The following is a 17,778-nucleotide window of genomic DNA, read 5'->3' on the forward strand; positions in this document are numbered from 1 at the left end:
CAAATTGGAAGAAAAAATTTGTAAATCACATATCTAAGAAATAACTTGCATTCAGAATAAAGAGCTCTCAAAAACAAAACAAAAACAAAACGCTCTCGATAAAACCTTGTTTAAATAAAACTTTTGGGGTGCCTGGGTGGCTCAGTCGTTTAAGTATCTGACTTCGGCTCAGGTCATGATCTCACCATTCATGGGTTTGAGCCCTGTGTCAGGCTCTGTGCTGACAAGCTCGGAGCTTGGAGCCTGCTTCGGATTCTGTGTCTCCCTCGCTATCCGCCCCTCCCCAACTCACACTTGGTCTCTCTCTCTCTCAAAAATAAATAAACATTAAAAAAAAAAAAAAAAGAACTCTCAAAACTCAGTAAAGGGGCACCTGGATGGCTCAGTCAATGGAGCATCCAATTCTTGATCTCAAGATAGTAAGGGTTGTAAGTTTGAGCCCCACATTGGGCGTAGAGATTACTTTAAAAAAAAAAATAAAAGGGCGCCTGGGTGTCTCGGTTGGTTAAGCGTCCGACTTCGGCTCAGGTCATGATCTCACGGTCCGTGAGTTCGAGCCCCGCATCAGGCTCTGTGCTGACCGCTCAGAGCCTGGAGCCTGTTTCAGATTCTGTGTCTCCCTCTCTCTCTGCCCCTCCCCTGTTCATGCTCTGTCTCTCTCTGTCTCAAAAATAAAAATAAACGTTAAAAAATAAATAAATAAATAAAATAAATAGACCTCAATAAAATAAGCAAACTGATTTTAAAAACATGGGCAAAAGAGGGGCACCTGTGTGGCTCAACCCGTTAAGTGTCTGACTCTTGATTTCAGCTCAGGTCATGGTCTTGAGGTTTGTGAGATGGAGCCCTACATCAGGCTCCATGCTGACAGTGCAGAGCCTGCTTGGGAGTCTCTCTGTCCCTCTCCCTCTGCTCTTCTCCTGCTTGTGCTCTCTCTCTCTCTCTCTGTCTCCCAAAATAAATAAATAAACTTAAAACAAACAAACACACATGGGCAAAAAATTTGAAAAGACATTTTATCAAAAAAAAGATATACATCTGGCAAATAAGCACTTGAAAAGATGCTCAACATCATTAGTTATTATGGATAAACAAATTAAAGCCATAATGAGACAGCACTATTATCACCAGCTAGACCCCATGACCAGGCCTTTACTGCCCACCTGCCTGTACTCACTAACCTTTGTCTTACATGTTCCTTAAGCTCTTCTTTCTGCTTTCTCCTTAACTCAGACAAATGAAACACAAAACCACCCCCTAGGTGATGGCAACTGCCCTAACAAGACCTCCCATAGCCCAGACCACCCAGACTTTTAAGCAGAAACTGACTGGCACCTGCACAGATGGATCATGGGGTGACCTCTGGAATGACCTACAATTACCTTTACCTCATTATAGTACTAAAATCACTGTCCAAGGAGGAGCCTCAGCCTCATTTATATCACATCCGATGTATGTATAAGCATGTTTCCTTAATGTGCATGCATAACCTTATGCGCCCACCACTACATAGGTAGACAGGGTTTCCCCATCTAAATATTAGTACTAACCCTAAACAAAAGGAACCCATTCACCCTCTCTAGGGGAGTGAAGGCTTTGGAAGGCATGGGAAGTCAAGGCTTTGGAAGCCATTCCCGTGATCTTTTGCTACAAATAAAAGTTTTCTTTGTGGGACAACTCAGCCTGGTGCAGTTTCTGGCTCATGGTGCAAACTCATGTTGGTTTGGTTACACCATGTACCTATTAGAATGGCTACAATTAAAAAACAAAACAAAACAAGTACTGGAGAGAATGTGAAGAAACTGGAACTCTCATACTCTGCTGGGAGGAATGTAAAGTAGTATAATCACTTTGGAAAACAATTTGGCAGCATCTTTTTTTTAAATTTTTTTGGCAGTTTCTTTAAAAGTTAAGTATACACTTACAGTATGGCTCATCCAGCCAGTGATTCTATTCCCAGGTATTTACCCAAGAGAAACAAAAGCATATGTCCACACACACTTCGTACATAAATGTTTATAGCAGCTTTATTTATAATAGCCAAAAAAACTAGAAACACACGTAACTGCCCATCAACAGATGAATGGATAAACAAACTGTGGCACATCCGTACAGTGAAATCCTACTCAGCAATAAAGAGCAATCATGCAACAATGATGAGTCTCAAAATAATTATGCTGAGTGAAAAAAGCCAAGATTTAAAAAGTACATACTGTATGATTTAATCATTTGTTTGCTTGTTTATTTATTTAGTTTTAAATCAGGCTTCATGCCCAGTGTGGAGCCCAATGTGGGGCTTAAACTCATGACCCTGAGACCCAGGCCTGGGCTGAGATCGGGTGCTTAACTGACTGAGCCACATAGGCACCCCTGTATGATTTATGTAAAATTCTAGAAAAATGCCAACAAATTTGTGATGACAAAAAGCAGATTAGTGGTTGCCTCAGGAAAGGGCTGGAAATGATAGGATGGTGAGATTACAGAGAAGCAAAGGCAACTTTTGGGGTGATCTATATGTTCATTATTTTGAGTATGGTGATGGTTTTATGGGTATACACATATGTCAAAACTTTTCAAATTATATATTTTCAATATCTACAGTTTATTGTATATCATTTACCCTTAATAAAGCAATTTTAAAAATTGAGTTTTTATGACATAACAAAACTGAAGACTGGGCCAGAAATAATAACTACTGCCGTTTGTAATGTTACATTACCTAGCAGGTTCTATGGAAAGTTTCTTGCATATGTTATCTTATTTAATTCTCCAAACAGTGCTTTGAAATGTAACTATTACAATTTTATTTATTTATTTATTTTTTTAACGTTTATTTATTTTTGAGACAGAGAGAGACAGAGCATGAACGGGGAGGGTCAGAGAGAGGGAGACACAGAATCGAAACAGGCTCCAGGCTCTGAGCTGTCAGCACAGAGCCCGTGGGGCTCGAGCTCATGGACCGCAAGATCATGACCTGAGCCGAAGTCGGCCGCTTAACCGACTGAGCCACCCAGGCGCCCCTACAATTTTGTTTTAAAGATTTTCTTTGTGAGTAATTTCTATACCCAAGATGGGGCTTGAATTTACAACCCCGAGATTAAGAATTGTGTGCTCTACTGACTGAGGCGGTCTGGCACCCCCTAACTGCTACAATTTTTTTTAAGTTTGTTTATTTATTTTTCAGCAATCTCTCCACCCAATGTGGGGCTTAAACTCACAACCCTGAGATCTAGAGTTGAATGCTCTTCTGACTGAGCCAGCCAGGTACCCCATATATATATTTTTAAGATTTTATTTTTAAGTAATCTCTACACCCAATGTGGGGCTTGAACCCACAATCCTGAGATCAAGACTCACATGCTCTACCAACTGAGCCAGTCAGGCACCCCTGCAAGTTTTAAATGAAGTTATGGAGGTTCAGTAAGTACCTTGCCCCAGGTCACAGCAAAAGAAGGGATCAAACTCAGGTCTGTTAGATTGCAAAACTGAGCTCCTAACTGCTGCACTAGGCTGCCACTATGAACACTCCTCAGTACTGAAATTATGAGGCTGGCTTCCTGTCTCTGACATACATCATCTTTAACCCAACTTTAACACTACCCTGGTAGTCTGGGTAGTGTTTTAACTTGGAGAAAAGGATGTACCCTTAGAACTTCTCTTTGTTTTTTGTTTGTTTGTTTCCTATTTTCCTCTTTCACAGCCCTCTGAAGTCAGAATTCATTATCAGTAAAATCCCCCATCTTTGACATTCCTTTCACCATTGGCTCTAAAGGAAACCTGGATCTCCCCAAAGGACCCTTGACTAGTGACTGAAAACCCACCATAATTTCCATTTTAAACATCCAATTCTCGGGGCGCCTGGGTGGCTCAGTCGGTTAAGCATCTGACTTCAGCTCAGGTCACGATCTCGCGGTCCGTGAGTTCGAGCCCCGCGTTGGGCTCTGGGCTGCCGGCTCTGGGCTGCCGGCTCTGGGCTGCCGGCTCTGGGCTGCCGGCTCTGGGCTGCCGGCTCGGAGCCTGGAGGCTGCTTCCGATTCTCTGTCTCCCTCTCTCTCTGCCCCTCCCCCATTCATGCTCTGTCTCTCTCTGTCTCAAAAATAATTAAACGTTAAAAAAATTAAAAAAAAAAATAAACATCCTACTCTCTGACCTCTTATTTTTATCAGCTCTACTGTCCTAACTCCAACCAGAACTCAAATCCATTGATCATGCCCTTTCCATTGGGCCTCACCCTCCCCATGCCTTATCTTTCCTCCTTATCTACCTTAACTTCCATGGTCCGTCAGTATAGCCACTCTCTGGAATATACTCTCAATTCCTTTGCCTCTTCACTTCAGTGTGCTCATTTGGCTAACCCACAGCTCTGGCTAAATCCAACTCTCTATCCATTTTGGATCTATACTCATACAATTGAATAGATGGAGAAAAGTACATGATCATGCCAACTGGTCTCACTTTAAATTCCTGCCCTCTAACCTCTAGTGCTGCTGGGCAATCACACTACATCACACTGCATTCCCTAGTCCACTCACTTTCCACTCCCCAGATACCTGTTTCATTCTTTCTTCTCTCTCTCTTCAAACCTCCAACTCCCCTTCCCTGTATTCTCATTCTCAGGTGATGACCTTGTCTCCTACTTCATTTGGATTATATATTCTATCTTCTCTCTTGTTTTTGTACATAAACTGTCCATGCTCCTATCCAAGGCCAACCTCTCCACCTGTGCCCTGGACTCCACCCCTTGTCTGCTCAAGGACATGGCTCTTTCTGTTGCCTACACTGTCTATTTTTCTCTATTTCCCTCGATTTCCCATCTTCAAGCAACCATGCTGACATTTCTACCATTCTATAAAATCCCTCTCTTGACCCCACTTCTTCCTCCAGCCACTGCCCTATTTCCCTCCTTCCTTTTTCAGCAAAACTCTTTGAAAAAGATGTCTCCAATGTTCTCCCCTCCCATTCTCTCTCTCTTTACAATTATTATCATATTTAACAATAATATATGTTAGACACATTCTGCCCATTCTCTTTTGAACCCATTCTTATCATGCTTTTGTCCACACCACTTCATTAAAACTTCTCATCAAAGTCACTAATGATTCCATGTTGCTAAAGCCAATAGTCATTTCTCAATTCTTATTTAATCTATTAACAGCAATTGGCACAGTTAATTACTTGCTCTTCCTTGCAACATTTTATTCACTCATGATATCCTAGTTCTCTTCCTACATCATTGGCCTTTCCTTTTCTCTTTTGCTGGTTTCTTCTCACTTCCCTGGTTATTAAACCTTACAGTAGTATATAGGATTCAGTCTCTAGACTTCTCTCTCTCCCCCTACCCCTATCTATATATTCTCTTTCTAGATAGCCTCATCCAGTTTTGTGAATTAAAAACCAATTATAGGGGCACCTGAGTAGCTCAGTTGGTTAAGCATCTGACTCTTGATTTTAGCTGAGGTCATGATCGTGGTTCATGAGTTTGAGCCCTGCATCAGGCTCTCTGCTGTCAGTGTGGAGCCCACTCCGGATCCTCTGTTTCCCTCTCTCTCTCTGTCCCTCTCCCCACTCTCTCTAAATAAACAAACATTTAAAAAAAAATTATAAAGTGATGATCCCTAGGGGCGCCTGGGTAGCTCAGTTGGTTAAGCTTTCAACTCTTGATTTCGACTCAGGTCATGATCTCTCTGTTTGCAAGATCAAGCCCCAAATGGGGCTCTGTGCTGACAATGCAAAGTCTGCTTGGGATTCTCTTTCTCTGTCCCTCCCCCGCTCACACTCACAGACTCTCTCTCTCTAAATAAACTTAAAATAATAATAATAAAGTGATAATCCCCAAATTTTTATTTCCAATGTAGGCCTCTTTCCCTTAAATTCCAAACCTTTATATCCAGCTGCCTACTTTACATTTTCGCTTTGATATAAGATGTGAAGAAATATATACATACACAATATCAGTACAAAGAAATTCATGTTCTTGGGTGGCTCAGTCAGTTAAGCGTGCAACTCTTGATCTCAGCTCAGGTCTTGATCTCAGGGTTGTGAGTTCAAGCCACACACTGGACTCCATGCTGGGTGTGGAGCCTACCCAAACAATTTTAAAAAAGAAATTCATTTGAATGATGAAACTTCAGTTTAGTGGTTACCACTTAGAGGAAGAGAGTGGGATGCAACTAGTGGGGAGCTCACAGAGAAATCCAATTCTACAGGCAACCTTTTCTTTCTTAAGCTGGGAGGTGGATATATAGACAATCTGCTGTGTGTCTTAAATATTTCATTATATGTTTTACCACTTCCCCTACACCTTCAGATCTTGTCTTCTTGCTCAACACCCTCAGTCCCTCAGCCACCCTTATTTTTTCCAATCAGTTCTTTTCTGGTTCCCCTTTCTCCCAACTGATCTTGGACTTCTCCATCCACCAATCATGACTGAAGTAGCACTGTAATTTCCATGCTTATATTCCCAAACTAGAGCAAACCAATCCTGCATATTCTTTTCCTAGTACAATTCTTTTTTTTTTTTTTTTTAATATTTATTTATTTTTGAGAGAGAGAAAGAGACACAGCATGAGCAGAGGATGGGCAGGGAAACACAGAATCCACAGCAGGCTCCAAGCTCTGAGCTGTCAGCACAGAGCCCGATGAGAGGCTTGAACCCACAAACCGCGGGATCATGACCTGAGCCGAAGTCGGACACTCAACCGACTGAGCCACCCAGGCGCCCTCCTAGTACAATTCTTTAATATCTTTCAAAGTATGGTCTGCAGATCACTTGTATCAGAATCACTTGGGGTGTTATTAAAATGCAGAGTCCCAAACTCCACCCTCAAGATCTTTGTTGTTGATGTTTTAGGTAAACTCTCCGCCCAACGTGGGACTGTAACTCGGGACCCCTAAGATCAAGAGTCATATGCTCTATTGACTGAGCCAGCCAGGTGCCCCATACCCTCAAGATCTTTGAATCCTGCTTTTTAGAGGTGACATTAGGAATGAATTTTATTCAGTTGGCAGAAATAATCTTAGGAGATTATTTCATTCATCCCTGACTTTTCAATAAGCCTAGCAATATTTATTTATTCAAAATGTTGAGCACCTGCTGTATGTCAGGCAATATAATTGACCATCTAGACATTGTCTCTGACCTCTTAAGTTTCCAGCTCAAGAAACATTTCCCATAGACATACATGGGATGACTTTGGCGGTACCATCTTCAGTGATAAAAACCATTTTGGGGATAAAAAAATAGCAATAAACTTTTTTTTAACTTAAAAGATTATGTAGTTTGCTTTTTTTTTTTTTTTCAACGTTTTTAATTTATTTTTGGGACAGAGAGAGACAGAGCATGAACGGGGGAGGGGCAGAGAGAGAGGGAGACACAGAATCGGAAACAGGCTCCAGGCTCCGAGCCATCAGCCCAGAGCCTGACGCGGGGCTCGAACTCACGGACCGCGAGATCGTGACCTGGCTGAAGTCGGACGCTTAACCGACTGCGCCACCCAGGCGCCCCTGTAGTTTGCTTTTAAAAAAGCATTACCTTCTATTTATGGCAAGAGTTATTAGTTTTTCATTTAGAATACTAATTTCATCATATAGAATCCTCTTTCATGGTTAATATATATAAAGGTGAATCAATTTAAAGAAAATGACAGTTTTAGATATGACAGAAATACCAACAGAAGTATACAAATGTTTGAAGTTGGGAAATACTCATCTAGCATTTCAGAGGTAGCTGTGGTATAATAAAAAAATAGCCGGGCACCTGGGTGGCTCAGTCCACTCTTGATTTTGGCTCATGTCATGATCCCGGGGTTGTGATTGAGCCCCACCTTGGGCTCCCTGCTGAGTGTGGAGTCTGCTTAAGATTCTCTGTCTCTCACCTCTCCCCCTCCACCAGGTCGTGTTCTCTCTCTAAAACAAACAAAAAAAGAGAATAGCCAAGATTTATCATGAACTCACTAGATCTAAGTCAGATCATGTCACCGCTGTGCTCCCCCAATGGATTACTATCACTTTATTTTTGTAACAGCTTTACTGAGCTATATTCATATAGCTATAATTCACTCATGTAAAGTGTACAATTCAGCTGTTTTTAGTATGTCTCACAGAGCTGTGCAAGTATCACCAATCACTTTTAGAATGTTTTCATTACCCCTAAAAGAAATCCCATATATTTAACAGTCACTCCTCTCTCCTCCAACCTCCCTATCCCTAGGTAACCATTATTCTCTTTTCTGTCTCTGTAATTTGGCCTATTCTGGGCATTTCATGTAAATAGAATCATACAACATGTGCTTTTTGTTTTGTTTTTGAGAGAGGGTACAAGTGAGTGTGGGGCTGAGAGGGTGGGGGAGAGAGAAGTGGGGCTCACACCACGCGGGACTTGAACTCATGAATCATGAGATGACCTGAGCCAAGTCAGATGCTTAACTGACTGGGCCACCCAGGCACCCTCATACAACATGTGGTCTTTTATGACTAGCTTCTTTCACTTAGCATGTTTCCAGGGTTCATCAATGTGGCACATAGCAGCACTCCATTCCTTTTTATGGTCAAATATTCCTTTGTATGGACATACTATATTTTATTTATCCATTCACAAGCTAATGAACATTTTGATTGTTTCTACTTTTTTTTTTTTATTAATGTTTATTTTTGAGAGAGCACAGGCTGGGGAGGGACAGACAGAGAAAGGGACAGAGGATCTGAAGTGGGCTCTGCCCTGTCAGCACAGAGCCCTATGAGGGGCTCGAACTTATGAACCGTGAGGTCATGACCTGAGCTGCAGTCAGATGGTCAACCAACTGAGCCACCCAGGCACCCCTTTTTTATTTACTTATTTTTAAAATTTTTAAGTAGGCTCCACACCCAATGTGGGGCTTGAACTCATGATCAAGAATTGCATACTCTACCAACTGAACCAGTGAGGAACGCTGGTTGTTTCTACTTTTTGGCTAGTATGAATAATGCTGCTATGAACATTTCATGTACAAGTTTTTGTGTGAATATATATTTGCAGTTTTCTTGGGTATATACTTAGGAATGGAATACCTTGGTCATATGGTAAATTTAACTTTTTGAGGGCTGTGTCCCAAAGTGTCTGTACCATTTCACATTCCCACCAGTAGTGTACAAGGGTTCCAACTTTGTCACACATTGTCCAGAACTTGTTATTGTCTTTTTTATTATAGCCATCTTAGTGGGTGTGAAGTAGTATTTCATTGTTTACCATCACATTTTGAGTGAAGTCCAGGGCCTATAAGGACCTACATGATCTAACTTTGTATACCATAGGTAGATACATAATTTTTTTTAATATTATTTTATTTATTTTGAAAGAGAGAACAAGCAGGGGAGGGGCAGAGAGAGAGAGAGAGGGAGACAGACTCCCAAGCAGGCTCCATGCCATTAGCTCAGAGCCCGACGCAGGGCTTGAACTCATGAATTGTGAGACCATGACTTGAGTAGAAACCAAGAGTCGGTCACTTAACCAACTGAGCCACCCAGGCACCCCGATACACAATCTCTTATCTGAAGTTGACAAATAAAACAGCTCTAAACCAAAGATTTTTGGAACGCATATGGCAAAAAACCTGACACGAAACTCATGTTGGGTAATTTACATGACTGTTCTTGCGTTGTGCTGCAGAAATAGTAATGTGTTTTATCCTGGGTGCTGCTCCAGATCCCTCTGAGGATGTTATATATTAAATAGTATATGCTCTATATTACTGTTCTAAAGTAAAAATCAATTCCAAAGCAAGTAAAGTCTTAAGGATTTCATATAAAGGATTATATATCTAAACCACTTCCCCCTAGTTCACTTGAATATAGCCAGATTGCTTTGCTTTTTCTGTGACATGCCAGGCATAGTTTCCTGAAGACATTCACACTTGGTATTCCCTCTGCTAGTAAGCTCTTTCCCATTTATTCAAATGGCTTGCTTTCACTTTTTTCAGTTTTTTGATCAAATGTTATCTATCAACCTTATCAGCATAAGGCCATTTATATAAAACTTAGATGGCTGGCACATAGTAGAAACTCAATATTTTTCTTTTTTCCCTCTTTAAAAAAAGTTTTTAATGTTTTATTTTTGAGAGAGAGAGAGAGAGAGAGAGAGAGAGCGAGCAGGGGAGGGGCAGAGAGAGACAGAGACACAATCTGAAGTAGACTCCAGGCTCTGAACTGTCAGCACAAAGCCTGACGTAGGCCTCGAACCCACGAACGTGAGATCATAACCTGAGCCAAAGTCAAACCCTTAACTGAGCCACCCAGGTGCTCCCTTTTTTTCCATTTTTAAAAAATATTTCTTTCTGACTTAGTTTTGGCTCAGGTCATGGTCTCATCATTCATGAGTTCGAGCTCTGTGTCAGGCTCTGCGCTAATAGTGTAGAGCCTGCTTGGGATTCTCTCTCTTCCTCTCCCTCTCTCACTGCCCTTCCCCTACTCACACTTTCTCTCAAAAATAAATAAACTTAACACAGTATTTCTTGAATAAATGTTTTGTATCACTTAAGCCTCACAAAAATACTATGAAATAAGAATGACCACGTGGGGGCGCCTGGGTGGCTCAGTAGGTTTTAAGCATGACTTTTGGTTTTGGCTCAGGTTATGATCTCACCTTTCCTGTGTTGGAGCCCCACATTGGGCTCTGTCAGAACCTGCTTGGAATGCTCCCTCTTCCTCTCTCTCAAAATAAATTAATAATAATAAAAAAAAATGGCCACCTAAAAACTAGAAAATTGAAGAGAGGAGTGCCTGGCTGGCACTCAGTTGGTAGAGCTTATGACTTGATCTCAGAGTTGTGGGTTGGGCATGGAGCCCACTTAAAAAAAGAAAGAAAAGAAAACTGGAAAGGTTAGGTAACTCATTCAAGGTCACAGAGCTACAAGCAGAAGATTCACATCTAAGAGTCCACTCTTAGGTTCTTAACCAGACAGCTGTTTAATGTGGGGGACTTGGCTTGAGAAACAAAGTGCCAAGCATATCAGCAAGTAACATTTACTGAATAAATGAGTGAATCTAGATTCTAGCCTGTTCTTTCATCCGCTGGTTCAGCTTCCTTTGACAAGCCTATTAGCTTGTTGATGCAGATGAAGTAGACACTCCTCTATACCTAATAGTTACTGAAAGAATAAGCTAAATGTATAAACTAAAGAAAAGAACCAAAGACTGGAATATCCCAGAGACCTCTACCTGGCTTGAATACTTTACAAATGGAGACTAGAGGATACATCATAAGTGTTAGGGGGGCACTTGGGTGGTTCAGTTGATTAAGCACTGACTTTGGCTCAGGTCATGATCTCACACCCCACATCAGGCTCTGTGCTGACAGCTCAGAGCCTGGAGCCTGCTTCAGATTTGTCTCTCTCTGCCCCTCCCTTGCTCACACTCTCTCTTCTTCAAAAATAAGTCCACTCAAACTAGATGGGAGTGGGAGGTGGGGACTCAGATGACTCTACCACCTTTTTTGCAACCAACTGCTACAACTTTAGTCCACAATAGCTTAAGCACAGCAGGCTGTTCATTTTGCAATGTCAACATCTGGAGAACCTTAAGCTGACTTGTGGGTCACTTCTGGTGGCACAGCATGTGATCTTTCCCATAGATGGGAGCAATAACCTGATTGTCCACCAGACAAGGCGTGAATTTGAATTATTTGCAATGGGTGTTGGGTTGGGAGGTGGAATGGGGCTATTTTAGGGCCTGAAGCACATGAAAAGCTTTTTTATCTGTCATCTCTGGCACTCCAAAATTTCAATGAATTTGAGATTATCTGTAAGTAGAGAAATTGCTAAACCTATTCATAGTTCGGTTAGGCTCTGGAATGTACAATCCCTGGAGACAGGATCACTGTGTATTTTTTAAGATTTTAAGTAACCTATACTTCCAACACAGAGCTTGGATTTTCAACCCCAATATCAAGAGTTGCACACTGTACTGAGCCAGCCAGGTGCCGCACGTTCATACTTTTTAAGCATGTATACATGTGCGCGCGTGTGTGCGCACACACGCACCAAGAATGCACAAACCAGGGGCACCTAAATGGTTTGGTAAGGTTACTCTCGATCTTAAAGCGTTGTGGGTTTGAGCCCCAAGTTGTTGTAGATTACTTAAAAATAAAATCTTAAAAAAAAAAAAAGCACAAATCAACTTTTAAACTCCCAGTTCTGCAAAACTCAGTTAAAACCTACTCTGAAAAAAAAAAAAAAAAAAAAGCCTCAGCCTATCCATATTTCAAGAAAAATTCTGGGAGTAGTTATATGGCCTTGATTTATTACCTGAACCTGGCATTACTGAACAAGCTACGGTTTTAGAGCACCAGTTTAGCATCCATTTTTACCTCAGTGTTCTATCCACTGTTTACCTTTGGTGTAAAGGGCCTACAGGAACAAAACAGATGGTATCGTGGGCCTCCCCAAAGGATGCAGATATTCTTATCTACATTGTTCTGACAAATTCAGCATTTACCACTGCTATTTCAGCATATGCATTGGTATGCTGACCATGAGCAAAGTTGGGAGTCAGCGGTTTCTGGGTTTTTTCCCCCAGTTAAAGAATTCAATTAACAGGGTTACCTCTGGGGTGCCTGCGTGGCTTAGTTGATTAAGTATCCAACTCTAGATTTCAGCTTAGGTCATGATCTCCTGGTTTCTGCGTTGGAGCCCTGCATCCAGCTCTGTGCCGACAGTGCAGAGCTGGCTTCTAATTCTCCCCACTTCTCTGTTCCTCCCCTGATCATGTATGTGCTAAATAAACATAAACAGCAGGGTGTCTGGGTGGCTCAGTTGAGTGACTCTTGCATTCTAGCTTGGGTCATGGGTTTGAGCCTTGCATCAGGCTCTGTTGCTGACAGAACAGAGCCTGCTTGAGATTTTCTCTCTGCCCCTTCTCAGCTTGTGTGCAAACTTTCCCCCAAAACTAACATTAAGAAATATATAATCTTAAAAAAAAGCCACTGTGTGGCTCAGTGGGTTAAACATCCAACTCTTTGGCTCTGGTCATGATCTCACCTTTCAGGGAGTTTGAGCCCTGCATCTGCACTGTGCAGAGCCTGCTTGGGATTCTTGGCTCTCCTTTCCCTACTGGCATGCTCTCAAAATAAAACTTAAAAAAAAAAAGGTTTCTATGTGGGGCGCCTGGGTAGCTCAGTTGGTTAAGTGTCCCATTCTTGATTTCAGCTTAGGTCATGATCTCACAGTTCGAGCCCTGCATTGGGCTCTGTGCTAACAGTGCAGAGCTTGCCTGGGATTCTCTCACCATTCTGCACATGCCATCTCAAAATAAATCAATTAAACTTGTGATCTCCATACGAATGTGGGGCTTGAACTCACAACCCCAAGATCAAGAGTCGCATGCTCCAGTGGCTGAGTCAGCCAGATGCCCAAAATGTGTTATTTTAATCAAAACTTCCAAGCTACAGGTTTAGTTTGAGGCGGAAAATAATCATATAACCTAACTAGCAAAACCAATCATTATCAACCCACTCCCAAATGGATTTTTCAAACATATATATTCATAGCTAGTAACTTTCTAATTTCTGAACTCCAGAAAAAACGAGCCACTGTCACACAAAGTAAAATACAGCTTTCTTCCATACTTTGTATGGAAATTCTTTTCTCTTGTGGGACTACAAGTTCCCAGGAATGCTTCTGGTATCCTGCACATCTTTACTCCATAGAGAAATACATCATAGAAAGGTGAAAGCTGGCCAAAAACAAGCCCAGCAGCAGACCAATCCCAAAAAAGGTTAGTTTTATAAAGGATCTGAAATACAGATCCTCTGAAAAGCTATCCAAGTCATGTACTTCCTGTTAAAGTCTTTATGTCCCCCATTAGAGGTAAACGCAACCTTAGTCTAAAGCATCTCCTGATGTACTCCTCAAGTTTTCCCTTACCCTCCTAGTTCCTTATCCTATGAGAGAGAAAGAGTGAGCACGTGTGAACAAGGGAGGGGAAAACAGGGAGAAAATCCCAAGTAGGCTCGGCACCAGCAGTGCTGAACCTGATGCAGGGCTCAAACTCACGAACCACGAGATCATGACCTGAGCCAAAACGGAGTCAGACGCCACTGACTGAGCCACCTAGACAGGGCACCCCTCGTGACCCGTTTTTAAGACACCAACTTAATCCACTAGGCACGTGGCATTGACTTAACACCCAGAGGTACCTTTAACCCTACCCCCACCCCCCACAATGCTATGCAAGTTGGGGAGGCCAAGGATACAAATACAAAAGAAACCAAGTTAAGGTTTTACTTACATGGATAAACTCTCTCCCCCATGAAAAGACCATGTAGCACTCCACACTTGAATGGAAAGTAATTACAGTACTTGTGACACATACAACTCCCACTCTAACAGATACACTCAACATGCTATTTATAAAGTACAATCTGTTTTATTTTATTTTTCCAGAGAACAGTTTTTCTTCAATCCTTAACGACTTAGCTCTTTACATAGGCTTTGGTGGAGGTCGTGGGGCAGCACCCTGGGGAGGGGAAAAAAAACAGAATAAATTTTAAAAACATCAATGAAAGAATATCCCCTCAAAGAACTTGACAACTACCCTCCCAGCACTGACAATGCACTTGGGCCATAGATGCAAGGAAAACTGGTAGGTGTGCACCATTCACATTACTCCACCGGAAAGGGACTAACAATTCTTCAGAAGAGACTTCAAGCAGATGTTTTACATCTACCATACCTACTTAGGGGCTTAATTTGATATTCCCTGGATCTTCATGTTATCTTCTGTCCATCACCCTTCTGCCTCCCACATCTTTTTAAGGATACTTACGGCAGGTCTAAATCTGGGTGGTGGTGTTCGGTCCTTCCGTGCTTCACGAGAGCGATTCCTGACTACCTTGCTGTGAATGGCACAACTCACACAGTAATGCAGTTTCACATACAGCTTGGGAAGCACATAGGCTAAGAGACAGAAAGTAAGAGGCATAACAGTAGATATCATACCCACTTTGCACTTGTTCTCTCCTTCATTCTATCAATTAAAGACAAACAGTTAAGTGTCTTTCATGCATAGGTACAAAGTTGCACTTGGAAAGCAACTGTTCAGTTTCTGATAATTTAACACACCTGCATTTTCACAAATGAACACCCCCGGACCCCTACACTAACCCATCTTGTCATCATGGGTACCAAATCCACAGCCTATAAACAGAGAATCAATCCAGTTCCTTCAACAGTTGCACCAATCCCACTGTCTGTCCCTTGGGCCCCTTTTCCTTCCCTAGGAAGACTAATTTGTCATAAGAAAAAGTGACCAAAACCACAGGAAGCCTATTGCTACAAAAAGTCTACCCTTGACCAAATGAGACTACCCTCATTCTTGAAACATTATTCAAAAGACTTAGTCTGTACATTTTCGAAAGTATTCAAACGTTCTTCAACAATCCGCGAAGGTTGCTACATTTATCACATTGGAATCTCACTCTCTAAAGAGCCACAAACGATGACCCCAAGACTGCACTATTATAAAAGACACCGCCCAGTCAAGGGTGGAAACCCCCCCCCCAAAAAAAACCCCAAAAAACAAAAAAAGAACGATACATAATAAAACTACCGTTCTCTTTAACCGTCAACAGTTCTAAATGTGCATAGAAGGTACCTGGGACGCGGCAGAAACGCGCCGACGAAAAGAGCCTGCAAGTGGGGAAGGGCTGCACCAAGAGCTCACTCACCGTCGAAGACACTCGCTTCAGATATGTCCCTGACCGCGGCGGCCTCTACTATGTTCCGGATAACGAACTTCTTAATGGCCTTATCCTTGGGGACGCAACGGGCACAGTTGGTGCAGCGAATAGGCTGCACGTGGCCGCGGCCTTTTTTGGCACGACCATTGTTCCTTCTTTTCTTGGTCTGCATCAGAATGAAGGTCTTTATTATAAAGGGGACGCAACTTTCCCAACCTTAGCCTCCTACCAGCTTCAATCCTCGCCGGCAGCCCCTAAAAAGGCTCCACTGAGACCTTCAGTCCGTCCGCAAATCCCTCCAAGTTCGGAACAAATATACACACTCTGTGTCCTCCCCACCATGGCCCAGGTTTTGAAATCCCCAAACCTCCCAAATCTGCTCTTCTCGGGCCTCACCAGGACCCCCGCACTCACCACGCGCCACTACTCACCATCTTGGAAACGAGACCCCGAGAGAGGATGTTGAGCTCAGCCCGGCTCTTTTATATAGCACGAAATCCCTCCGCTCACACAGGAACACTATTTAGGAGACACATACCAAGAACGGCCACCCACGTTACTCAAATTTTCTTTATTATCCCGCGTTTACGCTGTAATCTAGGGTAGAAAGGCGTTTCTCGAGCTTAGTTATCCGTGGCAGACAGTGACCATGGGACTATTTAACCAGCTGGCGGAAGAAAATTAAGGTTATACGTTTCCCACCAAGCACCACGGCACCCTACCCCGGAAGTAATTCTGGGCGTTGTAATTATCCGGTGTTTGCGACGCTATACGCAGATATTGCCCGGGGCTAGACCACAAACCGTACTATTAAAGGTCAGAGTTGGCGGGATGCATGGGAGTTGTAGTGCGAAGGTGGCAGGCCCTTGGCTGCGACCACTTAGAACGAAAGCGGAGCTACGCCACCTGGGGACGCTCTCGGCTTATTTCTCTGACAGTCATATTACTTGGTGTGGGATTGAGAAACGGAGGACGGGAGTGGGTTGGGGAACAAAACATTTTGTTAATTCTTCCTTCCAATACGGACAAAACCCTTTGAAGGGCCGTTGGGAAGTACGTGGGTGTTAGGGCTGTTTTTTATTCACTTAAAAAAAATCCCTGGATCCTGTTAGCATAGTGTCAAGCGCTGTAGTAAGCGCTTTATAAATATTAACTCACTTTACCTTCAAGAAACCTGTAAGGGAGGTACTATTATTATCCTCACTTTGCAGATTGAAAAACTGAGGTGTAGAGCCGTTAAAACTGAGGTTGCCGAAAAGTCACAGAGTTAGTAGGTGGTGTCCTGGCTCCATTCCACTATGCTGCCTCCCACCTAACAACAACAAAAAATGGATGCTGGTATATAGTCTGGAACAGTAACTTCAACAATTTTGATTCCACCCATAGTAGAAATATATTTTACGTTGGTACTTAATACAAACACAAACACAAATACACAAACCTACAAAACGCAAACACAGACTTCATGAAACAGTACTTGCCTTAGGACGTAAGGTGCAATGATATGTTCTATTTTATACTTTGCTTTAATAAATGTTGACCAAGCCCCACTGAAGTGATTTCATCACTCAGTGATGAGTTTGGCCTATGGTTGAAACATACTTTCATTCATGTAAGTTCCAATTACCTCTGAAGAGTCTTCAGAAAGTCTTCAGCTTTGAGCCGGAATGCTATCCATGGGCGGCCAACCACCCAGTTGTCTCCAAATATGAAAAAATTAGAGTGTCAAGTGGACCTCCCAGAATTCAGACCCAAGATGGTACAGATGGAGATCCACAATTCATTCATGACTCATTCTGGAGTCTGAACACCAGTTACTTTCTCTCAAAAGAAACCCATCTGTTTTATTTTGTTTTTTCTTTTCTTTCAGTTTCTTTTAATCTCTAATCCAATTTATTGGGGTTAAAATTTATTTTCTAACTTTGTTTTGGATTCAGAACAACTATATTCATGGTCTCTCCCAATTTTGAATTTGTTAGTTTTAATGAGGCACAGAAAATGATAGACTTTAGATGGAAGTGTCTTCAATTTTCACTTCAATATAGTCTCATGGAAAACAGAAGGCAGACGTT

The 17,778-nt window shown here is 42.2% G+C and overlaps 1 protein-coding gene across 1 annotated transcript; it reads right to left on the bottom strand.

Moving 5' to 3' along the window:
- Positions 1-14,369: 14,369 nt before the first annotated feature.
- RPS26 (ribosomal protein S26) lies at positions 14,370-16,266 on the bottom strand. The gene is made up of 4 exons (XM_019454739.2): positions 16,138-16,266; positions 15,695-15,872; positions 14,794-14,924; positions 14,370-14,484 (listed from the first exon to the last, which is right to left on the bottom strand). Exons 1-4 carry the CDS (start codon positions 16,138-16,140, stop codon positions 14,449-14,451), a joined length of 348 nt encoding a protein of 115 aa, XP_019310284.1. The 5' UTR covers positions 16,141-16,266; the 3' UTR covers positions 14,370-14,448.
- Between the last annotated feature and the right edge of the window lie 1,512 nt (positions 16,267-17,778).

Source organism: Panthera pardus, unplaced genomic scaffold (assembly GCF_024362965.1).
Source record: "Panthera pardus isolate Hobbes unplaced genomic scaffold, ASM2436296v1 HiC_scaffold_6, whole genome shotgun sequence".
Classification (NCBI taxonomy): domain Eukaryota; kingdom Metazoa; phylum Chordata; class Mammalia; order Carnivora; family Felidae; genus Panthera; species Panthera pardus.

What these genes read in the sequence shown, in the direction of transcription:
- RPS26 (XM_019454739.2), bottom strand. An exon ending in TGAAGCGAGTGTCTTCGACG is followed by an intron (nt 14,925 to 15,694) that starts GTGAGTGAGCTC and finishes TCTGTCTCTTAG; the next exon opens with CCTATGTGCTTCCCAAGCTG. An exon ending in CACCCAGATTTAGACCTGCC is followed by an intron (nt 14,485 to 14,793) that starts GTAAGTATCCTT and finishes TCCCCTCCCCAG; the next exon opens with GGTGCTGCCCCACGACCTCC.